Below are 21570 nucleotides of genomic sequence, written 5' to 3'. Positions count from 1 at the left end.
ACCCACACTCACATAACCATATAATCATATAAACATTCAACACATGCGAAAATCACAAAGATAATAGCATATTGTACAATCATCGGGCCCCGCCCACATACAAATCATATATGCATAACCTGATACTAGCATACAGAATAACCATCGGGCCCCGCCCAGCATACATACTAATACATACACATGCAAGAGTCACGCATACAACTATCATCCTAACATAATAAACTATGGGCCGACATTGGTGCCTTCGATCCGCTAAACATAGTGAGGAGACTCACCTCGATCCGCTGTTAATCAAATAACACTCTGCTGCCGAATCGAAAATCCCCCACTAACAACAAATAAATCACAATTAATAATTATGCCATAATCCATTAACTGTGGTCTTAACTCATAAGTCCCGATTCCTAGGGTAAAAGACCATTTTACCCTTTCCTTAATGGGCCCAACCCAAACTTGGCCCAAGGCCCACTAATGGACCAACAACACAACTCGAGGCCCAAATCAACCTAAGGCCCACTCAAAGTCCTGAGGCCCAACCAGGGCCCAAACAAATACTTCATAGCCTAAAGAAACAGCCATCCCAACTGAAGCCCATTCCAAAAGAGTCAAAGACCAAAAGCCCACTGATGAGACGAACGCGCCGCATTCCCGAGATGAACGCGCTGCGTTCCCGACCTTTGACCAAAAATTCATTCCAAGGCTTTAATACTTTAAGCCATGATGTCCAAAATTCTGAATAGCATAACCTCGGAGACTTAATCCATAAAGTCAAAGGCTTTAAGCCTTTGCATGGCTTAAAAAGGTCCAATCATGATTTCAAGCACTTAAACTTCACAAAGTGACCAATAACTCAAGCATGGGAGGACTTAATGCATCAAGACTCCAACTTTATATCAAATCCAACTCAGAAAAGGCAAGATCTACAATCATAGGCTCTTGGAGTGACCCAAACTCACAAAGAGCCTCAAAAGACCATAACATGCATAATTCAAGCCCTAACTTAGATCTTATGATAAAGAAGCATCAAGATGAGAACTTTATACCTTTAGTGGCTTGCAATTGTGATGAAGAATCTTGATCTAGAAGCTCAACTCCAACCAAGGATTGATTACCAAGTTTCTTCTTCTTCAAGGTACAAAAAACATAACAACTCAAGACCCAAGTAAATCCATATGAGAAAACCATAGGACTTTACACCTCCAAAGGCTAGATCTATCTGAATAAAGCTTGGTTCCAAAAGCTCCAAACCAATCTATGAATCTTCAAGAAACTCCTTCTTCTTCCTCAAGAACCAAAACACACTTAAACCACAATAAAGCTCAAGAAATACTCAAATGGAGGCTAGGGTTTCGTTCTTAGGGTTAGAGAGGATGGAGGCTGAAGGAAATGAGGGATGGAGGTGCGTTAAGGTCTTTAAATAGGGTCCAAGACCCTAAATTAGGGTTTTAATATGGCCTGACGAACGTTGCGCGTTCCCTTGGGGAACGCAGGGCGTTCCTAAATGCTCCCGCGTCCAAATTTCCGTGTACGCCATGCGTACCCGGTTTGGTCCAAACCCTCTAACTTTAAATGATCATAACTTTTGCATCCCTTATCCGTTTTCGACGTTCTTTATATCCACAGAAAGGTAACGAGAAGCCCCACACTTCTATAAACTTTATTTAGTCTGAAAACCAACCGAAATTGAATCCAAAATTCATAAAAGGCCCGAACCAACGGCTTTACCGATACCCTTGGGCTCTAAAACACAAACTGAACTCTTTCATCACATGACCAACATTACCCACATCCAAATGGGTCTAAAACTTTCTTCAAGGGCCCTAAGTCTGCTAATACCCAATTCTTGATCACCACCCCGAAATGGGAAACGATTCGAAACAGAACGTTACAATTATAGACCTTTTTTTTTATTGTTCTCATTGTCAAAATGTTGTCAGAATGTTTATTGAGTCGTATTCTGTAAGAATGAAAATGAGTAAAAAACGATGCATGAGAACAAAAATGAATAAGAATTAGTGAAAATGCATGAAAATGACGATAGTTGTGTAAGGGTGAACGTATTCACATTAGCAAACAATCTATTTTCTTAGTAATTCTCATAGAATAACATTGTCCACACGTCCGCACAATAGTTGTTTATCCACATTATAACCTAGCCCTATATATATATATATATATATATATATATATATATATATATATATATATATATATATATATGTGTGTGTGTGTGTGTGTGTGTGTGTGTGTGTGTGTTCCAAATTCCTTGCATGGGTTTCCTACAATCATGCACCACTCTTAATAAATTTTATTTATCGATGACATTTTTATGGATAATGACTTAAAAAGGTAACATAGTTTAGATTGTGTAGGATATACGTTGGCATCGGCAAGACAATTCATTGATAAAAACACACTTCCTGTGGATGTTTCATCAACAAAATGGAATAATCTTGTTCTCATTAAGGTTAACGTGTTAGCTTGGAGGTTGAGGCTGGATAAATTACTAGTTAAAGTCAATCTCGATAAAAGAGGTATTGACGTAGATACACTCTTATGTTCCACGTGCGGTAAAGAGGTGAAATCCTTAGATTACACATTTTTCATGTGTGAAATGACGGTAGAGATTTGGTCTCATTTAGCTGGGTTGTGGGGGTTCACATGACAAACATTGCAAACTACAATGACCTTGTAGCATGAGAAACACAACTTCAATTCATGGTTTGTCTTAATCGGGTAGATTGGCTCATGATACCTTGTAATGCTATAAACTCTTTGTAATTTTTCTTTTCCCTAACACCTTGCTAGTTTTTTTAGTTAACTTCTTGTTGTTAAACATAAAAAGATAGGAAGAAGTAATGAGTGCTATAAACTCTTTGTAATTCTTCTTTTCCCTAGCACCTTGCGAGTTTTTTTATTTAACTTCTTGCCATTAAAAATAAAAAGATAGCAAGAAGCAATGAATCGTAAAGTTTTTGATTACGCTTTTCCCCACTACCTTTGCATTGTCATCGATCCAATATTAAATTAAGGGGTTCCAAAAAATCAGGTAGGTAACGCAAGTGTATAATGTATTCTTATATATACTCTCAAGTTTTAACCAAAAAATCAAGTAGGTAACAGAGGATTCAAATAGTGTCAACCTTGTGAGTATCTTTTAATGAGTGCCAACAAAGTCAAATACGCGTCCCTTCAATTTTCAACAATTCTCATATATGAATCCAAACAACTAACCAAAAGCTTTCTTGTGAAAACTAAAGGTCCAATCTCGACAACAAACACGTTTTCAAAAATGAACAACATAAATACTTTAATAATAATTAAAAAAGCTGCACAAGTAAAACAAAAAGATACATACGAATTTTAGGAGTACTAATTTTGACCATTAAAAAGTCAAAAATGAATTTTCTAAAGCAAGGTAATCAAAATGGGTCTCAACTCACAGGAGAAAATAATAAAAGGGTAGTCCCTGTCTTTTACAGTTTCCCACAAAATATTTGCATAAAACGGAACCTAATCAGGAATCGTTAGCGAAAAGGGTAGGTTCGTCTTTTACCATTGAGCCTACAAAACTACACCAGGAAAATGGAAACTGTACAAATGTTGTTATAAAAAAAGCAGTAAGTTGGTGAAGATATTAGTACCCTACTGTCATTGATTATATATAACAGTTGAACACATATATTTCTTCTTCACTTTCGCATTTGCCAGTTAAAAAAGCCTTGGCCAGTTCCACTCTGTTGCACATTATTATAATACTCATCTGTAGAATCCGATCCGCTTCCGCTTCCATCCGAATTATCTTCCGGAAGGAGTTTGATTCTATCAGCATTGTTGATTACCCAATCCGTGAATTCAGGAGTCGATGCCAATTCCGCAATTGATTCTCTCGTTGATTCCTCTGTGAATTCCTCCCATTCCTTCTTTGAAAACTTCTTCCTGTTTGGAGTCTTGTGAAATGTCGAATAAACATCACCTTGCCTTCCACTTCCACTTCCACTTCCACTTCCAGATGATATGCCTTCACAAATAAACAACTAGTGTTTATATTATAAATTTACAATAAAGTAGAATGCTATTTAAAAGTTGTGGAAAGTCAAGATTTTGTACCTTTGGCGGTGGGAGAGTTTGAGTTTGACCACCTGAAACTATTCATTTGACCACTCCTTGAAGGGGTGTTCTTTTTTGACCGACTAAGGAATTCAGGTTTTCCGTGGTTTGGGGTTGTTTGTTTGCTCTTACTCTTACTCTTACCCCAGAGGTTCTGCTTTCCAGAATATGATTCAGCCCTCCTGCTCCTGCATCATCAAAACATGATAGTACCATGGTCAATGCTGGTCAAATCTTGACTTGACAACTCAACAATACAAACAATAACTTAATCACATATTTTCTACAGCTTAAACTTACTCATGGTAGCGCCACTTCATCTTTGTGATCATGTAGTATAAACCCAAACAAGACCCCACTGCAGCCATTGCCAAAGGGGTGTCTTTAGTGCTCTGAAAAAGATAACAAGCGAATTCATTAAATCATGAACTATTTTTGGAAATATGAGTTTAATTAACCTACCAGGATAATACATGTGACTGCAACTACACGCATGGACCATTTGATAAATTGTGCAACTCCAACATCAACTTCTCCATCTTCAGAAATAATATATTTCCTCACCAGCCAATATCCGAAACCAGCTCCTAACAAGATGATTCCAAGCACCACAAAAACAGAAACCTGCAAGGTTAATTGAAGTTCATCAACATTAATTTTCTGTAAGATCAACAGATTCTAATTGTAATCAATAGTGTAGAAATGAGGAACTTACTGGGTTCTGGACTTCTTGGCTTATCCCAAAGTTTTGGAGAAATGAATTCAGAAATGCTGAGAGGCTATGCACCACAAAAGATCCTGCTCCAAGCTGGAAAAATTACAGAACACAAAGTATAAAACATAATATTTTAGAAACCACAAAAGATACTTGTGCCCCAAATCCTAAATATGAGTTGTTGCTAACTGCAAGGGAGAAAAAACTTACTACTGTGGACATTATACCAAGGTAAAATGCATTTCTCCTGCCAGTTGGCAGCAATTTCCTTGCCTGGTGAACAATAAAGATAATATAATTAGAAAAACAATGAAAGATATTGGTAAGAATGGCATACACAACAAAAGAAAAATATATGTCTGGGACATAATTCTTTTCTTCAATCTACTGGCAAAAGAGAGAGAGAGAGGTACCTGATAAAGTAGTATGAGAACAACAGCTAGAACTCCAATGGCCATAGAACTGGTGTAGTAAAAGGGGACCCATTCACTGACAAATGGTGCCAAAAACAGTAAAACAAATCCCACAGCTAGCAATATGTAACGCCATTTTTGTTGCACTGCATACCACATAAAATGTCAATGCAAACACAGAAACAGATTGAGCAAATGGAGAGAAATAAAGGCACACAAACACCTAACCTTCATCAAGACTGACAGTTACAGAACCAGAAACCCCATCACCAAACTTCACATCAACAAAAGTCTGCTCGTAAGGTGACATAGTGGAACTCCATAACCCATTTTGAAGAGATCTCCAATCATCCTTCTCACACTGGCATAATCCTAGTGACGAATTCCTGCAAGCAACTTCATTAGATAAGTATGCCCCCAATGCATATATCAAAATTCAGACTTGATAGCAGTCATCGCATGGGAAAAAAACAATCATTACCGTTGAAAGCAAACTTGAATCTTGTTGTGCCATTGCTTAGGGATCAATACTGAAGGGACCAATGTAACCTGATAGACACTTGCATAATGCTGGAGTTTCAATCGGGATACACCAGATACTGGAACACGCCCACAGAACAAAACATCTCCAGATCCTCCAGAAGGGCCATAAATTGGCGCTGGAATGACTTCTATAGCTGGATTCCCGACCTCAATGCCTGTGGTCTCAAATGTTGAGAATAGTTAGTATCTCAAACATACATTAACAAATGTAAGCATAACAAGTTCATAATAGCATGCTCCTAGACTTTTTTGAATTCAACAAAGGTATCAGCAATGGGGGTGTGACTACTCTCGTTAACAACACAAAAATAAAAAGTTGAATGTAAAACAAAATTGCACCAAGCAAACCCTAAATTAATAATTATACAGAAAATTGAACTACAAACCCTAAATTGAACATCGCATAAGCAAATGGATTCTTAAATGAAACTTTGATCAGCCACCGATTGCGAACCACATTTACCTCAATGCAAAATTGCTAATAAAGAGCAAGTTGAACAAAACGCCGCATCACGAAGTATAACTTTCTGGTCCGTAAGTTCCTCAAATAAGTAAAAGCCAAAAGAAAAAAGAAGAAGCGGAAATTAACAATGAGAAGTGCGTACCTTTAAGTGTAGTAAGCTTCTGATCTGAGCAAAGTGAGATCCAAAGAACAGCATAGAGAATGCAGAAGAGAAGAAGCGTGGAAGTAGGAGTAAGAGCGGCAGCAGCCATGATCGTTTCTCCGACGAAGGAGAGAAAAGAAGAGGATTCCAAACTCTCCCACACATATATTGCGGACGCATGCCGCGTGTGACGGCGCGTTGCGTCTCGGGTAAGCTTGGTTAAAGAATAGTAGAAATTCAAATATATTTTTTCACTTTAAAATAATAAAAATTAAGTTGGATTTTTTTTTATACTTGTTTTAACAAATAATAAGTTTATGTAATTATGTTTCAAATGAAAAATAAAATCATATCATAATGAATTTTTTCGTCAATATCATGTTATTTTTTATTTGATTTAACAATTAACACATTCAATTGTTTATTTTTTTTCCATTTGAGTTTTTTTTTTGTCAATATCTATTTTCGTTAATATCATGTTATTTTTTATTTTTGTCAATATCATGCTATTTTTTTATTTGATTTAACAATTAATCCTTCAATTAGAAAAAAAAAAAGCTTTTTCAAGATGAATCAAATAATTGAATTCCATTTTCTTCTAAAGTTTATATGTGAAATTGTAAATGATTTTTGTAATCCATTCTTGAATCGATACCAAAGTTGTAACGCAGAAATTTACTTAATATTTTAAGTATAAAAACATTATGCAGAGGCATTTTCGTCCAAAACTATTAAAATCAAAATTTTTTAACTATAAAAATAGTATGCAGGGGCAGTTTGGTCCAAAACTGTTAAAATCATTTTTTTTAAAGTTTAAAAACGGTATGTAGGGGCAGTTTGGTAAAAAAACAGTATGTATGATGAAGTTATAAACCTAGATTCTTCATAATCAATATATTTTGATGATATGAAATCATAAATTTACCTATTTGCATACATGATACATACACACAATTGCAATTAGTTGAAGAAAAATCTAAAAAATGATGTTAAAATAATATGTTAAATAATTGTTTCTTAGCATAACAAATCAAGAAAATGATACTTACAATCAGAAATTAATTACTAACCAGAAGAAAGGCACGAATTTTACTGCTAAAGATGAAAAGCGAGCTTCCAATACCCTTCAAGACTATTGGTCCAACAACCAAGTGTTTGACAGATGTGTGATTTTTTTTGTCTAAGTCATTAAAGACATACAAAGACAAATTTATGCTTTTTGGTTAGTTTCTCCACAGAAGAGATTTAGAATCGTGTTTATAGCATTCATCATTTAATCTATTTCAATTCTGAACATAAAAAACTGCATATTCTTTTACTGCATACACTGTCCCATTTGAAACCTAGATTCTGCATACACTTGTCCCATGTCCTACGTGTCTCAACCTTAGTCATGGTTGCTTCATATGGATTCACCAAAGGTGCTACCATGAAAGCACCTATATTTTCAGTTCAAGATAATCAGATTAAAAAAAAAGTATTTGATTTAAAGAATGGTGAAATACCTGCAATTCTATTAGGAATGTACTTGAGTGCAGCCCATGTATGTATGCTTCCACCTGAGTATCCAACTACCGAAAACTTATGATAAATTAAACATATACTTTGTCCAAATATTCTCCTATTTGAATGCTTCCATGAAGAAAAAAGTGAATGATAATACCAACCACCCATTGTTGCCACTAACTCCAACTCAGATAACATAAGCCTCTTTGAACCCATTGTTGAACAATAACTCTGACTACCTTCATGGAGTTACCATTAAAACTACCTTACAAAAAAAAACAAAGGAATCATATACTGATCAAACTTCTCATCTATAGAAAAGATAAAAGACTCACAGCCAACACAATCATTTTCCAGTGAAATGAAACAGTATATACAAACACTTTATAAGGAGGATCAAACTTCTTATTCTCTAGATTAATTTCAAGTTGAAAGCATCAATAACAGATATGCCCTTGTAAGAGATGAAGAACCATGTCGCTATTCAACAAGCCTGATGATGTTAATCCAAGAAATTAATGTCAATCCTCATCTTATTCAAACTGCAACATGAGATAAACTCATTAAAATAACCAAAAAAACTAAAGGAATTGAGATGAAACTAATTCACACCTGAATAAACACCAAAACCAAAAGATAATACAGCGAAGTCGGCATGATTTACCTGGTCGATCACTGCTGTAGGAGTATCTATGTCTTCAGTATAGAGTCCCCTAAATACGGATGAAAAAATGTCATCTCTCCCTGCCAAAAAAAATCTTCCACAGTAACAAACTATTAAGGATTTTTCTGGCATTAGATGGTCAAAAACAAAATGAACAGGTACTGATTCATTTTCAGTAGGTATTGAAAAAAAACGGAAAAATTAACAAAAAACTGTAAATGAACCTTGTGTTTGAAGTGGGTCTTTGGAACATGTTCCTGGGATAACATCTCACACCAAGCCGATTAATTAAGTCTAATTTGTTATCACTGCCAACGTAATAGAAAAAGAAATCGATAAAATTAGCAGATGAAGAACGAAATCAGTAACAGAGACAGTCACCTGTTTTTGCCCTAGAAATGGAAAGAAAGCAACAAACAACGATTTGAAATAGATACACTTCTGATGGTTCAGCTCCAAACCGGTATTTGCAACCTCAATCTCATTGGCCTTGTAGTCTTCTTGTAGAACAGATTGCATCATTGCAAAGCAGAAATTGCAGTCTACAGTCAAACATGGGATGCATCAAGCATATGTCAATGTTAAATACAATTACACAATAGTTGCAACTCAAAGAAAGTGTAGTAATTCACCTGTACAGTTTTATCATAAGTAAATTGAGGGTGTCATTTTTCCATTTCTTCTAAAGGAAATTAATAGCCTCTTGCTCTTTCAATCCAACACTTGTTGCCTACAAACAAAATTCAAAAACTACATCATATAACAAATTTATATCTTTTTCTAAATCCATTACAAAATTCCACACACCTAATGTCCAAAGAAGTGACCTGCTGGATCACATTTGAAGAGTTTAGACCCATTCTCATCATCAATACCCAACAACATAGCCACTGAAGTTCAAACAAATCAATAAAATCATGCACATTCACAAAAATAAGCAACTAATAACAACTTCACATCTAGAAACTAACCTACTCCAAGTGGTCTCATGTAAGCATGTTGAGTATAAACTTGTGATTTGTCAGCAATCCTGCAACATACAGATTTATCAACATAAAAAATGATATGACATAATCTGATAAACGGAACTCAAAAAAACTGTAGGATTAATACCATCTTGCTAATACATAAACAGCCATCTCATAGCCATATTTACAACGAAACTCAGCTGCTTCATTTCTTGCCTGTGGAACCAATGTCTTTGCATCAGCTGAAAATATGTATAAAACATTATTTATTAGTTATTATTCTTGCCTTACACAAAAATATTTGATTTGAGGCTGCAAATCATTGAGAAAATAACATGTAGTTCCAGTGGCTAACAATCCAAGGAACTTGGTGACAGGGAAAAGATTTGTAAGGTTGGTTGGATCCAAGAGCTTACAATAAAAGGGAATCAAATCTTCAAGTGGTGAAATCAAGTTTTTTGTACACAGTTCAGCATATGTTTTGGCTGGGACATACAATGAAAATAATAACTAACCTGTGCATTTTAACGAACACTTGGGGTGCAATTACAATGGTTGCTGGTTTTGTAGATGTTGAAAGTTGCTGATCTTTAACCCTTTGCATCACTCCCTAACAATCCCGTCCCCATGCCTATGGTTGTTATCATCTGATAAAAAAAATTTGAAAAACTTGCTTCAAGCATTTTATCGAGCAATTGGTGTGCATCCTAAGAGCTACAATCAAATCTCATATACTCGATTTTGTATCATTCAAAAAACTAATCAATCAAACTATAGAAAAAGAGAAAGAAAAGAAGAAGTCGAGAAGGATGGTGAAAATCGAAAATCGAAACCTTACCAAATGATCGACTGCACTGTATGAACGGTTTAGATGTACAAATTCATCAGGAAGGTGGTGAACGAACGAAACATATGGAAGCAAAGAACAAACATGAAGTCGGTGGTGTGGTAGAGTGGAAACATATGCGCTGTCGGAACAACTCGATCGAGCAAGAGCTATGTAGAAGGGGGAGGTGAGACATCGTGAAACGAAAACAGAAAAAAGTTGAAGAAAAACGAACCTATAACTGTAGGGTGCGAAGGTCGGTGGAAGGAAGAACCTGTAACTGTAGGGTGCGAAGGTCACCGGTCGAAGGTTTCACATGGGGGCGACGGCACACGGTGGAGAGCGGATATCTTCATCCCAGATGCTTCAATAAAACCCCAAAATTGAACGATTTATTCATCTGTTTAACCTCAATTTGGTGGAGCACTGATTCTTGTTGGATGGCTGTGGCGATGAACATTATCCAAGAAAAGAGGAAAAAGAACGGAAGGTTTGTTATCCGAGGAAAGAGGAAAAAGAACAGATGGTTTGGATAAGGAATGGTGGTAGGAAGAAACTGGAAGAATCGATTACCTACAGCGGTATGACGCCGTCTAGGGCAGTGGATGGAACCATCCAGAAAGCAAGAGAAAGAGATATTATTAGAGAAGGAAGATAAGGCGGTGGAGAAAATCGAGAAACATCTGAGAATGTCGATAAGTCCATAAAATGCCCACGAACTCGAAATTGCAACCAAACACATAAACAGGGGCCATTTTTGCCAACATCTTAGGAACTTTACTGTTCCTTTTCTTCATAACTTTAATATATATATATATATATATATATATATATATATATATATATATATATATATATATATATATATATAATAACCGAAAATCTATAAATTCAAACTTGAATCAATCAAAATACACTAAAAATATATAATCTTAAACTTGAAGGAACAAGACTATGTCATATGAAATACTGAATAACCAGGGGCAGGTGCAGAAATACATAGTAGGTGTTACCAATGCAGGAAAAATAGGTAAAAAAATCAAAAAAGTTTCCACTACAGACAGAAAAAGTAAGTGTTGTCGGTACCACACCTAGACACCTACTAACATCGCCCCTGTGAATAACACTATTTTTACATGATAAATATTGGTGGAATGGAATAACTTTACGACAATAATATTACATTTGAAGTTTGAAGATCTTTTATATCTCTGATTCTTGTATGAATCGTTAAACCTTTAGCATTTATTAGATGAAATCGCTCAAAGGTTGTGACATGTAGTGGCATTTTTGTAATTATTTTGAAATTTTTATATCTTTTTTTAGAAGCGTTAATGTAGAATTAAGTGAGAAATTATTTACATTACTATAGAATTAAGTGACAAATTATTTACATTACTATTCAAATTGTTCAAAAAAATATTATTGTAACCTTCTATAATAGATTTAACAACAATTAAAAAATTTAGAGTTAATTTCAAAATTGAGTAAGAACTATATAGAATGTTCAGAAAACATATATCAACTAAAAAAATGTTATAAAAAATGTAACGAACTATTTTAAGTGTTTAGAAAATATCATATGATAACCTCTCATAGCATGTTTAATAGGTTAAGTTTTTAAAATTCGAAATATCTATTTAAACTTACCCCCCCCCCCCCCCCCCACAACACTCCTACACTTGAAAAGTTTTGTTTAAAAAGCGGGTTTTTGGCACTGTTGCACAACAATGTTTGGTGAATTTACACATTTAGTCACTCAAATATTTTTTGTGCTCAATTGGTCCTTAACGTTAGAAAATACCGACTAATTAAGAGTTTGAGGGAATTGTATCCGGTTTACGGGTGACATGCTGACATGGCTTCACATATGTGAGTTTGGTTTTGGCATTGTAGCACAATAAAGTTTGACGAATTTACACATTTAGTCACTCAAGTAACCGGTTGTTCCTGTATCAGGTCATATAATGGTGTAAATGATAGGTAAAATTCAACGTTAATGGTCTATTAGACACAAAAAATACTTGAGTGACTAAATGTGTAAATTCGTCAAACTTTATTGTGCTACAGTGCTAAAAACCCTTAAAAAAACATCATCAATCACTTCAAAGTTAAGATTTAACTGAATATGTATATTTTTTCAACAAATCAACTTGTCATTTGTTGTTTTTCCAAGTTAGATGGTTTATATTTGATTATTGATCTACAACACCAATTTAGTTGCATGCATTCGTGTTTTCAATAGTTTCCAGGTTTTGTTTTATTTTAGATTTTTTTTCGGTCATCCCTAAATAGAAATAAAAAATAAAAAATTATAGTATGGCTATATATATATATATATATATATATATATATATATATATATATATATATATATATATATATATATATATATATATTCAATATCTTTATCTTGAAAAAAGAAGAAATGGAAAGTCATTCAAGAGTTATTGATCCAAATGATAACGGGAAAATGACTTAGGGGGTAACCAACTGTTGATTTTGTTTACATTTGGCCATTTTTTACACAATATATCATCTAACTTGTTGTTCGTGTTCACCATAACTCTTTTAACCGGCTATCACCATTTATTGAAGGTTTTAGGTGTCTTTGTTCTCTCCGGCAACTCTCCGAGCACCTTCTCCGGCGAAACATGAATATTTCGGTCATCAATGGCAAATTTCAAGTTCATCTATTGTAACGCCCGCGTTTATTGCTTGGCATCATTATAAAATTTGTATTTACGTCGGTCGACGATTGTAACATTTTAAGAATAAGTGAAAGAGAATTATTCGAGTATATGCGTTTATATATTATATGCGTGGAAATTTGACAAATATTATATGATATTTGTGTAAAAAAATATATATTAAAAAAAACAAAATAAATATGACTAAAATAAACGTTAAAAATAAAAAGATTATTTAAGATAAATAATCTTAACCAAAATTGTAATGATAGAAAATCTCAAACTATATAAGATGTATTTGATCTAAATACATTCAAGAGTAAACCCAAGTAGTAAAACGGTATTTCTATGTTACACTCGTTTTTCGATGATATAATTACGATGTTAGTCATCAATTATTAAATTTAGATAGTCGTAAAATAATATATTTGATGATATTTTGATATAAGGATAATAATAATTTGATTTTATGGTATATATTTGTAAGTTATGATTCTTACAAATGTGTATATATATATATATATATATATATATATATATATATATATATATATATATATATATATATATAAAAGAGATCAACTTATGTAATTGTAACAAAATAGACGTTTTATGTGATATTACTCTAAACAATTATTTATAAATATTTTACATCCAAATAAAAATAAATAGAGAAACCCCCCTAAATAACGTGTACATGGACTATTGGCCAATATAAGAGAGAGATATATTAAAATAAAAAGAAATGATACATGTACCATGTAGATAAATGAATGCAGTTTGTAGGTGATACGTGTCCATCAAATTAAGAGATCCATACCCTCTAATTGATTATTGGGGAAAATACAAATCTAAGCCAAAATCTTTAATTACTTAACAAAAATTAGCCAAAAAAAAACCACTTATTCAAAAATAGCCCATAAAAAAGTAGTCAACTGTAGGTTGACTACTGTTTCGCCAAATCGTCTACTGTTTCGTTTTTGTATAATTTTTTTTTCATTTTTAGGATACAAAACCGTAGGTTTTTAAAAACCTACGGTTTCCGCAAAACAGTAGTTAAAACCCTCAAAACAGTAGATTAAAAAAAAAAAAAAAAAAAAAAAACGTATTTTTCACCCAAAACCGTAGCTACGGTTTTGGAAACCGTAGGTTTTAAAAAACCTACGATTTTGTATCCTAAAAATGAAAAAAAAAATTATACAAAACACGAAACAGTAGACGATTTGGCGAAACAGTAGACGAATATCGAAACCTACGATTTCGTGGGCTATGATTGGACATTTACTAATTTTTGGCTATAAATTGCTAATGACTTCCTTAATTTGGCTAGATTAGTAATTGCCCATTGATTATTGTAATTTAGATGAATGACCAACGTTTAAGAATTGTATGGAGCCTTTCAAGAGTCGGTTTATATTTTAGTATAAATAGGAGAATCATCTTTAAGTTTTGATCGTACCATATAATTATTATTTTAGAGAAAATAGAGCCAGTGTTTTAGAGAGAATAGATTATCGTGGAAATTATTCAACCACTCCGTAAGTCAGAAATATACATCCATCGTATCAAGTGAGTGTATAGTCACTTTCATCTTACACATAGATATGAAGTATTTTCTATAAAATACGTGTTATGTGTAATTATATTGATTGTTTATTTGAGATGACTGTTGAATAGATGTTTTATACAAGTTTTAAACTGTATATGTATTTTTATCTACAAATATGTTGGGTAAAACATGGGTAGATGAAATATTTGATGTGTGTTAAAATGATGAGAGGCATCGATGTTGTTGTTGTTGTTGTTGTAGTCATCTAGCGGAGTATAGATGACGACCACAGACCTTTCTAGACAGTCCAGTGGAACGCTAGCAGGTTCGCAACCTGTAGGTGTTGGTGAGCTATATGTTCATTGGTGTACTCCATCCCCCTCGTGGTTGCCTTAAGGACATGTATGGCTGAGGAGTCCCCTTAGCAGTAGTGTCCATCCCGATGATGGTCCTTAGGCTAGGTCCCTTGTGATAGGTGTTTAGGGACGTAAAGTGAGGATAACGGGAATGGGTAATCAGGGTTATTGTTGGTTGTTGAAATTAATAAATTTATTTTTGGTTGATGAATTTAATAAATTTATTATTATTTGTGGGTTGAAAACCCTATATGCTCACCAAACTCCCAAGTCTGACCCACTTAGCTTTTTATATTATAGGTAGTGGACCCCCGAGCATAGTCGGATGATGATAAGAGATTTTTTGATTATAGGCCAGTAGTTGTAAATAACTGTTGTAAGGCTTATAATGTATTGTTTATGCTTTTGATCTGTATCGGAACATGACATCCCGAGGTTTTGATATAAAATGAAAATATATATTTCTTTAAAAAATGTGTTTTGATAAATTTTTATCATGTTTTGTTTTGGGGACAAATTCCGCAACATCTTTTAAAAAGATTACTCTGATTTTATTTTAAAAGCATAAATTAAATTGGTCTTTTCTGGCCGAGAAATTTGGGGATGTCACATCTATGGTTGATTTCTAAACACACATTTGAAACCAGCGAGTTTGAAGGGTTCCAAGTTCGTGGGTTTGAAGAGTTCCAACTTCGTGGGTTTAAACTCGAATGAAGATAAAGGGTTCCATAAATCGTTATCAGATTTGAAGAACTTTCTAGATTTGAAGAACATTTTCCACGTGTAGTTTCTAGAAACCGTTTGTACAAGATGGCAAAATCGAGCTTAATGAAGTTGTTTCAAGATTTGAAGAACACACACGAAGAACACATTCTATATACAAAATTGAGCTTCAAAACCCAATACGAAATCGAAAACTGCAAATCAAGGCTTCATTGTTCTTGTGAGTTCTTCAAAATCGAAACCCTAGTTCACCTTCTAAAATCGAAATCGCAGATCAAAGCTTCACATGTTCCAAATTTCACAAAGTTTTCCGGAATATTCAAAAATCGAAGCTTCATTGTTCTTGGATGGTGTTTTGTTGTTGATTTATGATGATGGTGACGTATGGTAAAATAGCAGCGGGTTCTAGTCAAACAATATTTTGATGCAACAAATAGAAGTTTAATGATATGCTCCTCATCACACATCTGATTTACCAAGAACTCGTCGGAATATTCATGTTTCGTCGGAGTCTCGCCAGAGAAGGTAACCGGAGAGTCGCCGGAGAGGACAAAGACACCGGAAACCTTCAATAACCGGTGATAGCCGGTCAAAATGGTTATGTCGAACACAAACAACAAATTAGATGGTATATTGCATACAAAAAAAAGGCCAAATATGAACAAAATCAACAATTGCTCTTCTAAGTTATTTTCCCAAATGATAACAGTCTTTCCAAATGCCAATTACAAACTTGTTTTTTTTTTGGGGGGGCTTGAATCTTGTTGATACCCTCATTGTTGAAATAAACCCTCCAAGTACAATTTTTTCTCTTCCATCGGTAACATGAATAATTTACATACAAGTTGAATGTTCTCCATGATTTCATTAGGTCCACCATGATTTATTTTATGACAAAATGGTCTCTACGTCAACGTGTATCAATTCCTTCATGTAATGATTAACGAATAAAATAATTTTGAAAGTCAATGATGAATATAGAAAACATCATATATTCGACAAACATCGTCAATTTGTTGGATTTTAGATGTGTATCACCGCAGTCGTTGTTAACTGATGCCGTTTCAAATATATTGTTATGATTGTTAAACATTTTGAAAAATCATATATTTATGATTAAATCGTTTCTAATCCTTTGTATTAATACACTACTAAATGGTTGAATTAAGATTATCTCTGATTTATCTTTGCATAAATACACTCCTGAGTCCTGAATACCCTTCCAAACCCAAATTATATATTGATATTTCATAAGATCGTTTTCACAAATGGAACTTTTTTTCAACCGTAACTATATATTTGATTCTTTATTTATGTTAGGATTGCAAGCCATTTAATTTGGTGACCTTCCTACATCTATTTGGTGACCTTCACTTTTTTGCTTCAACATATTCACAAAGACATCACACTAAACCACCTGCAAAAGTTACTCATCATCTTCCTTTTATTTTATATTGATAATTGTGTTGATACACAAATAGGTAAATTTAATAGAATAGTACTAAGAACCTTGTTCAACAAGTTCATCGATATTGGAGAGCATGGTGATTAAGGCGCTACTGTTGCAAAAAGGATAGGTGAATACAGGGCATCTGGATTCTATATGCATGTGGCTTAGTTTAATTGAGGTTATACCATGTTAATTCAGTGTAATATTATGTATAATGGGTTGTTATGATTAGACATAGAATGCACTTCGTAACCAGAAAAACCTTTTCAGTATAAAAGCAAGATAAGTAGGAAATACAACAAACCCTATTTCAAGTCAAAGAGAAATAAGAAATAGGTCACCTAACCCACCTCAAGAAAGCAATTACTATCACAAATGTAAGAATCATGCCTGCATATTTAATCCACTGATCAACTCGATTCCGCCTCTCAATAATCCTCAATACAGAATTCGATAACCCCAGTGTGTTGAGCACATCCAATGCTTTCCTTTGAGCTCCCTGCAAAAAAATTCAATCTCACTGAATCTGTCTGCATATAACTGTAAATACAGGAAATTTGGAAAATATAGAAACCTTTAAGCGCTCCCTTTGTTCAGAGTATTTAGCAAGAATGGCTGCTCCAGTTGCTGATGCTTCTTCCAACATTCGAGAAGAGTTTCGTGCAGACTGCATTGCTTGTGCTTCCTCATCAAAGATTCGCAAAACATGAGATGATTCTCCATTCTAAACCACATGAATTCATATATATCAAAAAAGAGATGTCAAAATTTTCCCATTCTTAAAAGGGTATATCACAATCACAATGAATTAAATTAGATAGGATGGATGATTTTCATACAGCTCTTCCAAGCAATTCTGTTCTCTCTTGTGCTTCTTGCATCCTTCTCTGCTGCCGCTGCATGTACCTATCTAAGCTTTCTCTCAAAGAATCGGCCTCTTCAGCTACTTGCTCCACTTTCCTGCCACATTTCAGACCTTATCAGTGTTTTGCCAAATTATAAGTTTAGATCAAATCTCATAAAGTTTTCATTTCAAAGCTCTTAATGTCCTTTACAATCTGACTATTCCACACTGGAGGGTTACAGGATCGACATACTTCATCAGTGAATCTGAATTTTGGGGCAAATACCCTTGTTTGGAATAAAACATGATAATTTTGTGCAATTAGGTTACAGTGATTCGTAAGCTTTAAAGGTCTCAAACTCTATCTCGAAATTCTCTGCTACTTCGACATTGAACTCGAACTCGATCGGAGAGAAGGAAAAGTAACGGAAAATGCAGATCATATATTATACTGTACAATTTAAGAGATTATAACTTAAAAAGAGAAACACTAGGAAACGAACACTAACCTCTTCCAGAGATCTCGTTGGGGCTTTGATGCAACGGATCGCCAGAGTCCATCCATCTCAGAACAAAGGGCTTGGATTTGAGAAATATCCCTCCTAACGGCAACTGATAGTTCCGATGAGCCGATGGCACCGGCCGATGACGAAAACTCGAGCCGCTCAACTCTCTCCAAATCATCTCTAGTTTTCAGCAGCAACCGCTTCGATCTCTGATACAGCTCCGACAGAGTCCCTCCTCCTTCCCCCGCCATAGCGAACAAGAAGAAGCCAAGTGATTAAAGTGAGGAGCGGAGCGGAGCGATGAAAGTGTTGCACTTTGGGCCTTTTCTTTCAAATAATGACACTTTACCTCCTTCCGTTTGATTCCGGTTGTCCAACTTGATGATGACAATTGACAAATCTTGGACGTCCGATCACCACTAAATGAGTAAATGACATACCTTAACATAGTGGTTTAAATGGTTTGAAAGATAAATATAAGAAAATAATAATATTAAATATTGAAATATATTCTTCTAAATCTTAAATATTTTTTTTGTGATTTTAATTTGACTATTATACAATAATTTTTTCCATACACAAAAATTTGTGTTTTATAGAGTTGTATAATACAATATTTTAAAACACAAATTATTGTGTACGGAGAAAAACCGTTGTGTACAAATCAACTCCATTAGCTAAATAATTATACAATTATTTATGTTTTTTTTTTTACTTTCGTTTTATTATTATTAACATAAAAGATATAATATCTAATAGTTTTGGTATTTATTATTATTTTAAAATTTTATAAAAATATAATAAACAATGATTTAGCTTATTATTATTATTATTATTATTATTATTATTAAGATTTTCTAATATGTGCTCTAATGACACATACAAGAAGTATTAATTATAGAAAATATTACCATAATGAAATGTTAAATGTATTAATTATATTAAATATTGTCATTGAAAAATATAAAATACATTAATTATAAAAAATATTCCTTATAATTAATGCATCTTACATTTAAAATATTCTTATGAGTGGGTATTAAATATTTTAGAAAATATTGGTTGTTAGTAGCTTTCCTTGACATTGCGAAAAATAGAAATGGTATTTATTTTATAAAATGAAATACTTATGTTTTTGTTTCTTTTAAATTAATAGTTTATGTCAAATTATACATAATGTATGTTTGTTAAGAATAGATTGTAGTTATATAGAAATGATTGACAAATTACTCGCAAGTTCTACATAAAACATAAAAATTAAAAATTAAAAGTTAGTTGAAATAACTTTTGGTTGAAAAGCTTTTTGTATATAAGTTTTTTTTTTTTTTTTTTAAATCAAAGCTTGTTGCCAAACACACCTACATTTTTATAAGTGAAAGTAAATTATAATTTGACCAATGATCGAATAGTAGTTTTGAAAATAATTATGTCATAAAAATATCATGTTCTTTTTAGATTGTTATATAGAAAAGCAATTTCTTGTTTATGATAGGACTAATATCACTAAAGTCCCATGTTTTTGGCACTAAATTGGAAAAAGCCCTGCATTTAATTTTTTATTTACTGTGACCACGATATTTTCATTTACTTATTGTTTGAGGGCAAAGAGTCAGTTTCACCGGTTTCAGCAGGTTGCATAGCTTAGTCGAACGTTGGAGGTAGTTTTGGGTCGATTCTTCTCTCCAACGTCAAACCAAAAAGATGGTAAGCTCTTCCAACACGCACACACAAGGTTACAAAGAGTGAGCTTTAAGGAATCGTTGGTCTGAAGATTTGAGATGCGAATGTGATGAACCTGCGACATTCTCGATCTCCAAAACTGTCGATAATCCATGGAGGAAATTCAGGGGGTGTCCAAACTATCAGGTAATATTAAGTAATTTTTTGTGGTCTTGTTGAACCATTATGAACAAGTGATAGTTGTGCAGGACTAAAAAAAAATGCGAATTTTTTTTATGGCTCGATCCACCCCTGCCAAACACTTACTACAAGGAGACTATGTGGAAGTTCCATATGGATTTGGAGGAGGCTAACAACAATAAAGCATTTGGAATGGAGGTTTTGAAGCTTTCGGAGGAGGCCAAGAACAACAAAGCAGTTCAACTGGATATTTTAAACCTGTTGAAGGTGGAGCTACTTATGATGGTCATGCTTTTGGTGGTGGTGATAGTGATGGGGTTTATGGTTCACAATGTTATGGTTAAAGCACTGTGAAATTGTGGGCATTAGTTAGGTTCAGGTGGAATGGTAGTAGTAGTTTAGGTGTAAGGGTATTTTGGTCAAGTTAGGCAGTAAGTAGATGCATGTGTTATGTATGGCAATATTTTGGTTTTGTAAGAGATGACAATGACAACAACTTATTATGTCTTAATGATAACAATGTATTAAGTCCTTTAACACATACATATGTATAAAAATAAACAAATCATGGAAGGTAACAACAATTACAATTAAGTCATTTAAGACATACATATCAATGTTAGTTAACAACCCAAAAATGGGAATGTACTTTACAATGCTTCCCACAAACCACTATCATACCATTTAACCTAATTAGAACCAAACTTCCAATTCTACCAAACATTATGGATATGAATTGGAAGCTTGTTACCAAAAGACAAGTGTACCCAAAGTAGATGTTTACAAAAAGGGCAACCTATTTACTAATGCCCATTCTACCCATTGAACCCTTAAACACATCTCCTTACTCTAAAACCCAAGGGGTTTTGGAGGAACCACCACCATCAGCATCTTCAACCATTTTCCTGAGCTTCACTTTCCTAATTCTTTCAGAGGGTTTCCTCTTTTTCTCCCAATGGAAATTGTAAGCACCATAACTTCTTCTGGAGGGTAGGACTCTTGCTCCAACCTCTCTCTCTTCAACTCCTTCTTCCTCAACCACTATGCCTTCAACTTCTTCTTCTTCAACCTCTCTCTCTTCAACTCCTTCATCAACCTCTCCTTCTTCAATCAGTTGTTCCTCAACCTCTCTCTCTTCAACTTCTTCCTCAGCCTCTTTTTCTTCAACCTCTTCAACTCCTTCCTCAGCCTCTTTTTCTTCAATCTGTTGTTCCTCAACCTCTCCATAAACCTACAATATGG

At 34.0% G+C, this 21570-nt stretch overlaps 2 protein-coding genes and 1 pseudogene across 2 annotated transcripts; all 3 read right to left on the bottom strand.

The window, feature by feature from the left end:
* Positions 1-3419: 3419 nt before the first annotated feature.
* LOC145160849 (uncharacterized) lies at positions 3420-6572 on the bottom strand. Its single transcript, XM_079080211.1, has 10 exons — positions 6387-6572; positions 5720-5936; positions 5467-5624; positions 5239-5384; positions 5036-5098; positions 4826-4918; positions 4573-4734; positions 4411-4502; positions 4111-4298; positions 3420-4021 (listed from the first exon to the last, which is right to left on the bottom strand). The coding sequence occupies exons 1-10, from the start codon at positions 6493-6495 to the stop codon at positions 3693-3695; spliced, it is 1557 nt and encodes a 518-aa protein (XP_078936337.1). The 5' UTR covers positions 6496-6572; the 3' UTR covers positions 3420-3692.
* A 1853-nt stretch (positions 6573-8425) lies between these two features.
* LOC145158427 (proteasome subunit alpha type-6-like) lies at positions 8426-10153 on the bottom strand (annotated as a pseudogene).
* Positions 10154-17367: 7214 nt separating this feature from the next.
* LOC145160847 (membrin-11-like) lies at positions 17368-18796 on the bottom strand. The gene is made up of 4 exons (XM_079080209.1): positions 18472-18796; positions 17958-18078; positions 17693-17842; positions 17368-17617 (listed from the first exon to the last, which is right to left on the bottom strand). The coding sequence occupies exons 1-4, from the start codon at positions 18717-18719 to the stop codon at positions 17456-17458; spliced, it is 681 nt and encodes a 226-aa protein (XP_078936335.1). The 5' UTR covers positions 18720-18796; the 3' UTR covers positions 17368-17455.
* Positions 18797-21570: the final 2774 nt, after the last annotated feature.

Source organism: Lactuca virosa, chromosome 2, assembly GCF_052849685.1.
Source record: "Lactuca virosa cultivar CGN04683 chromosome 2, Lactuca_virosa_CGN04683_v6, whole genome shotgun sequence".
Taxonomy (NCBI): Eukaryota; Viridiplantae; Streptophyta; class Magnoliopsida; order Asterales; family Asteraceae; genus Lactuca; species Lactuca virosa.
The sequence above is the reverse complement of the archived record's forward strand: the minus strand, read 5'-3'. Positions and strand labels throughout refer to the sequence as shown.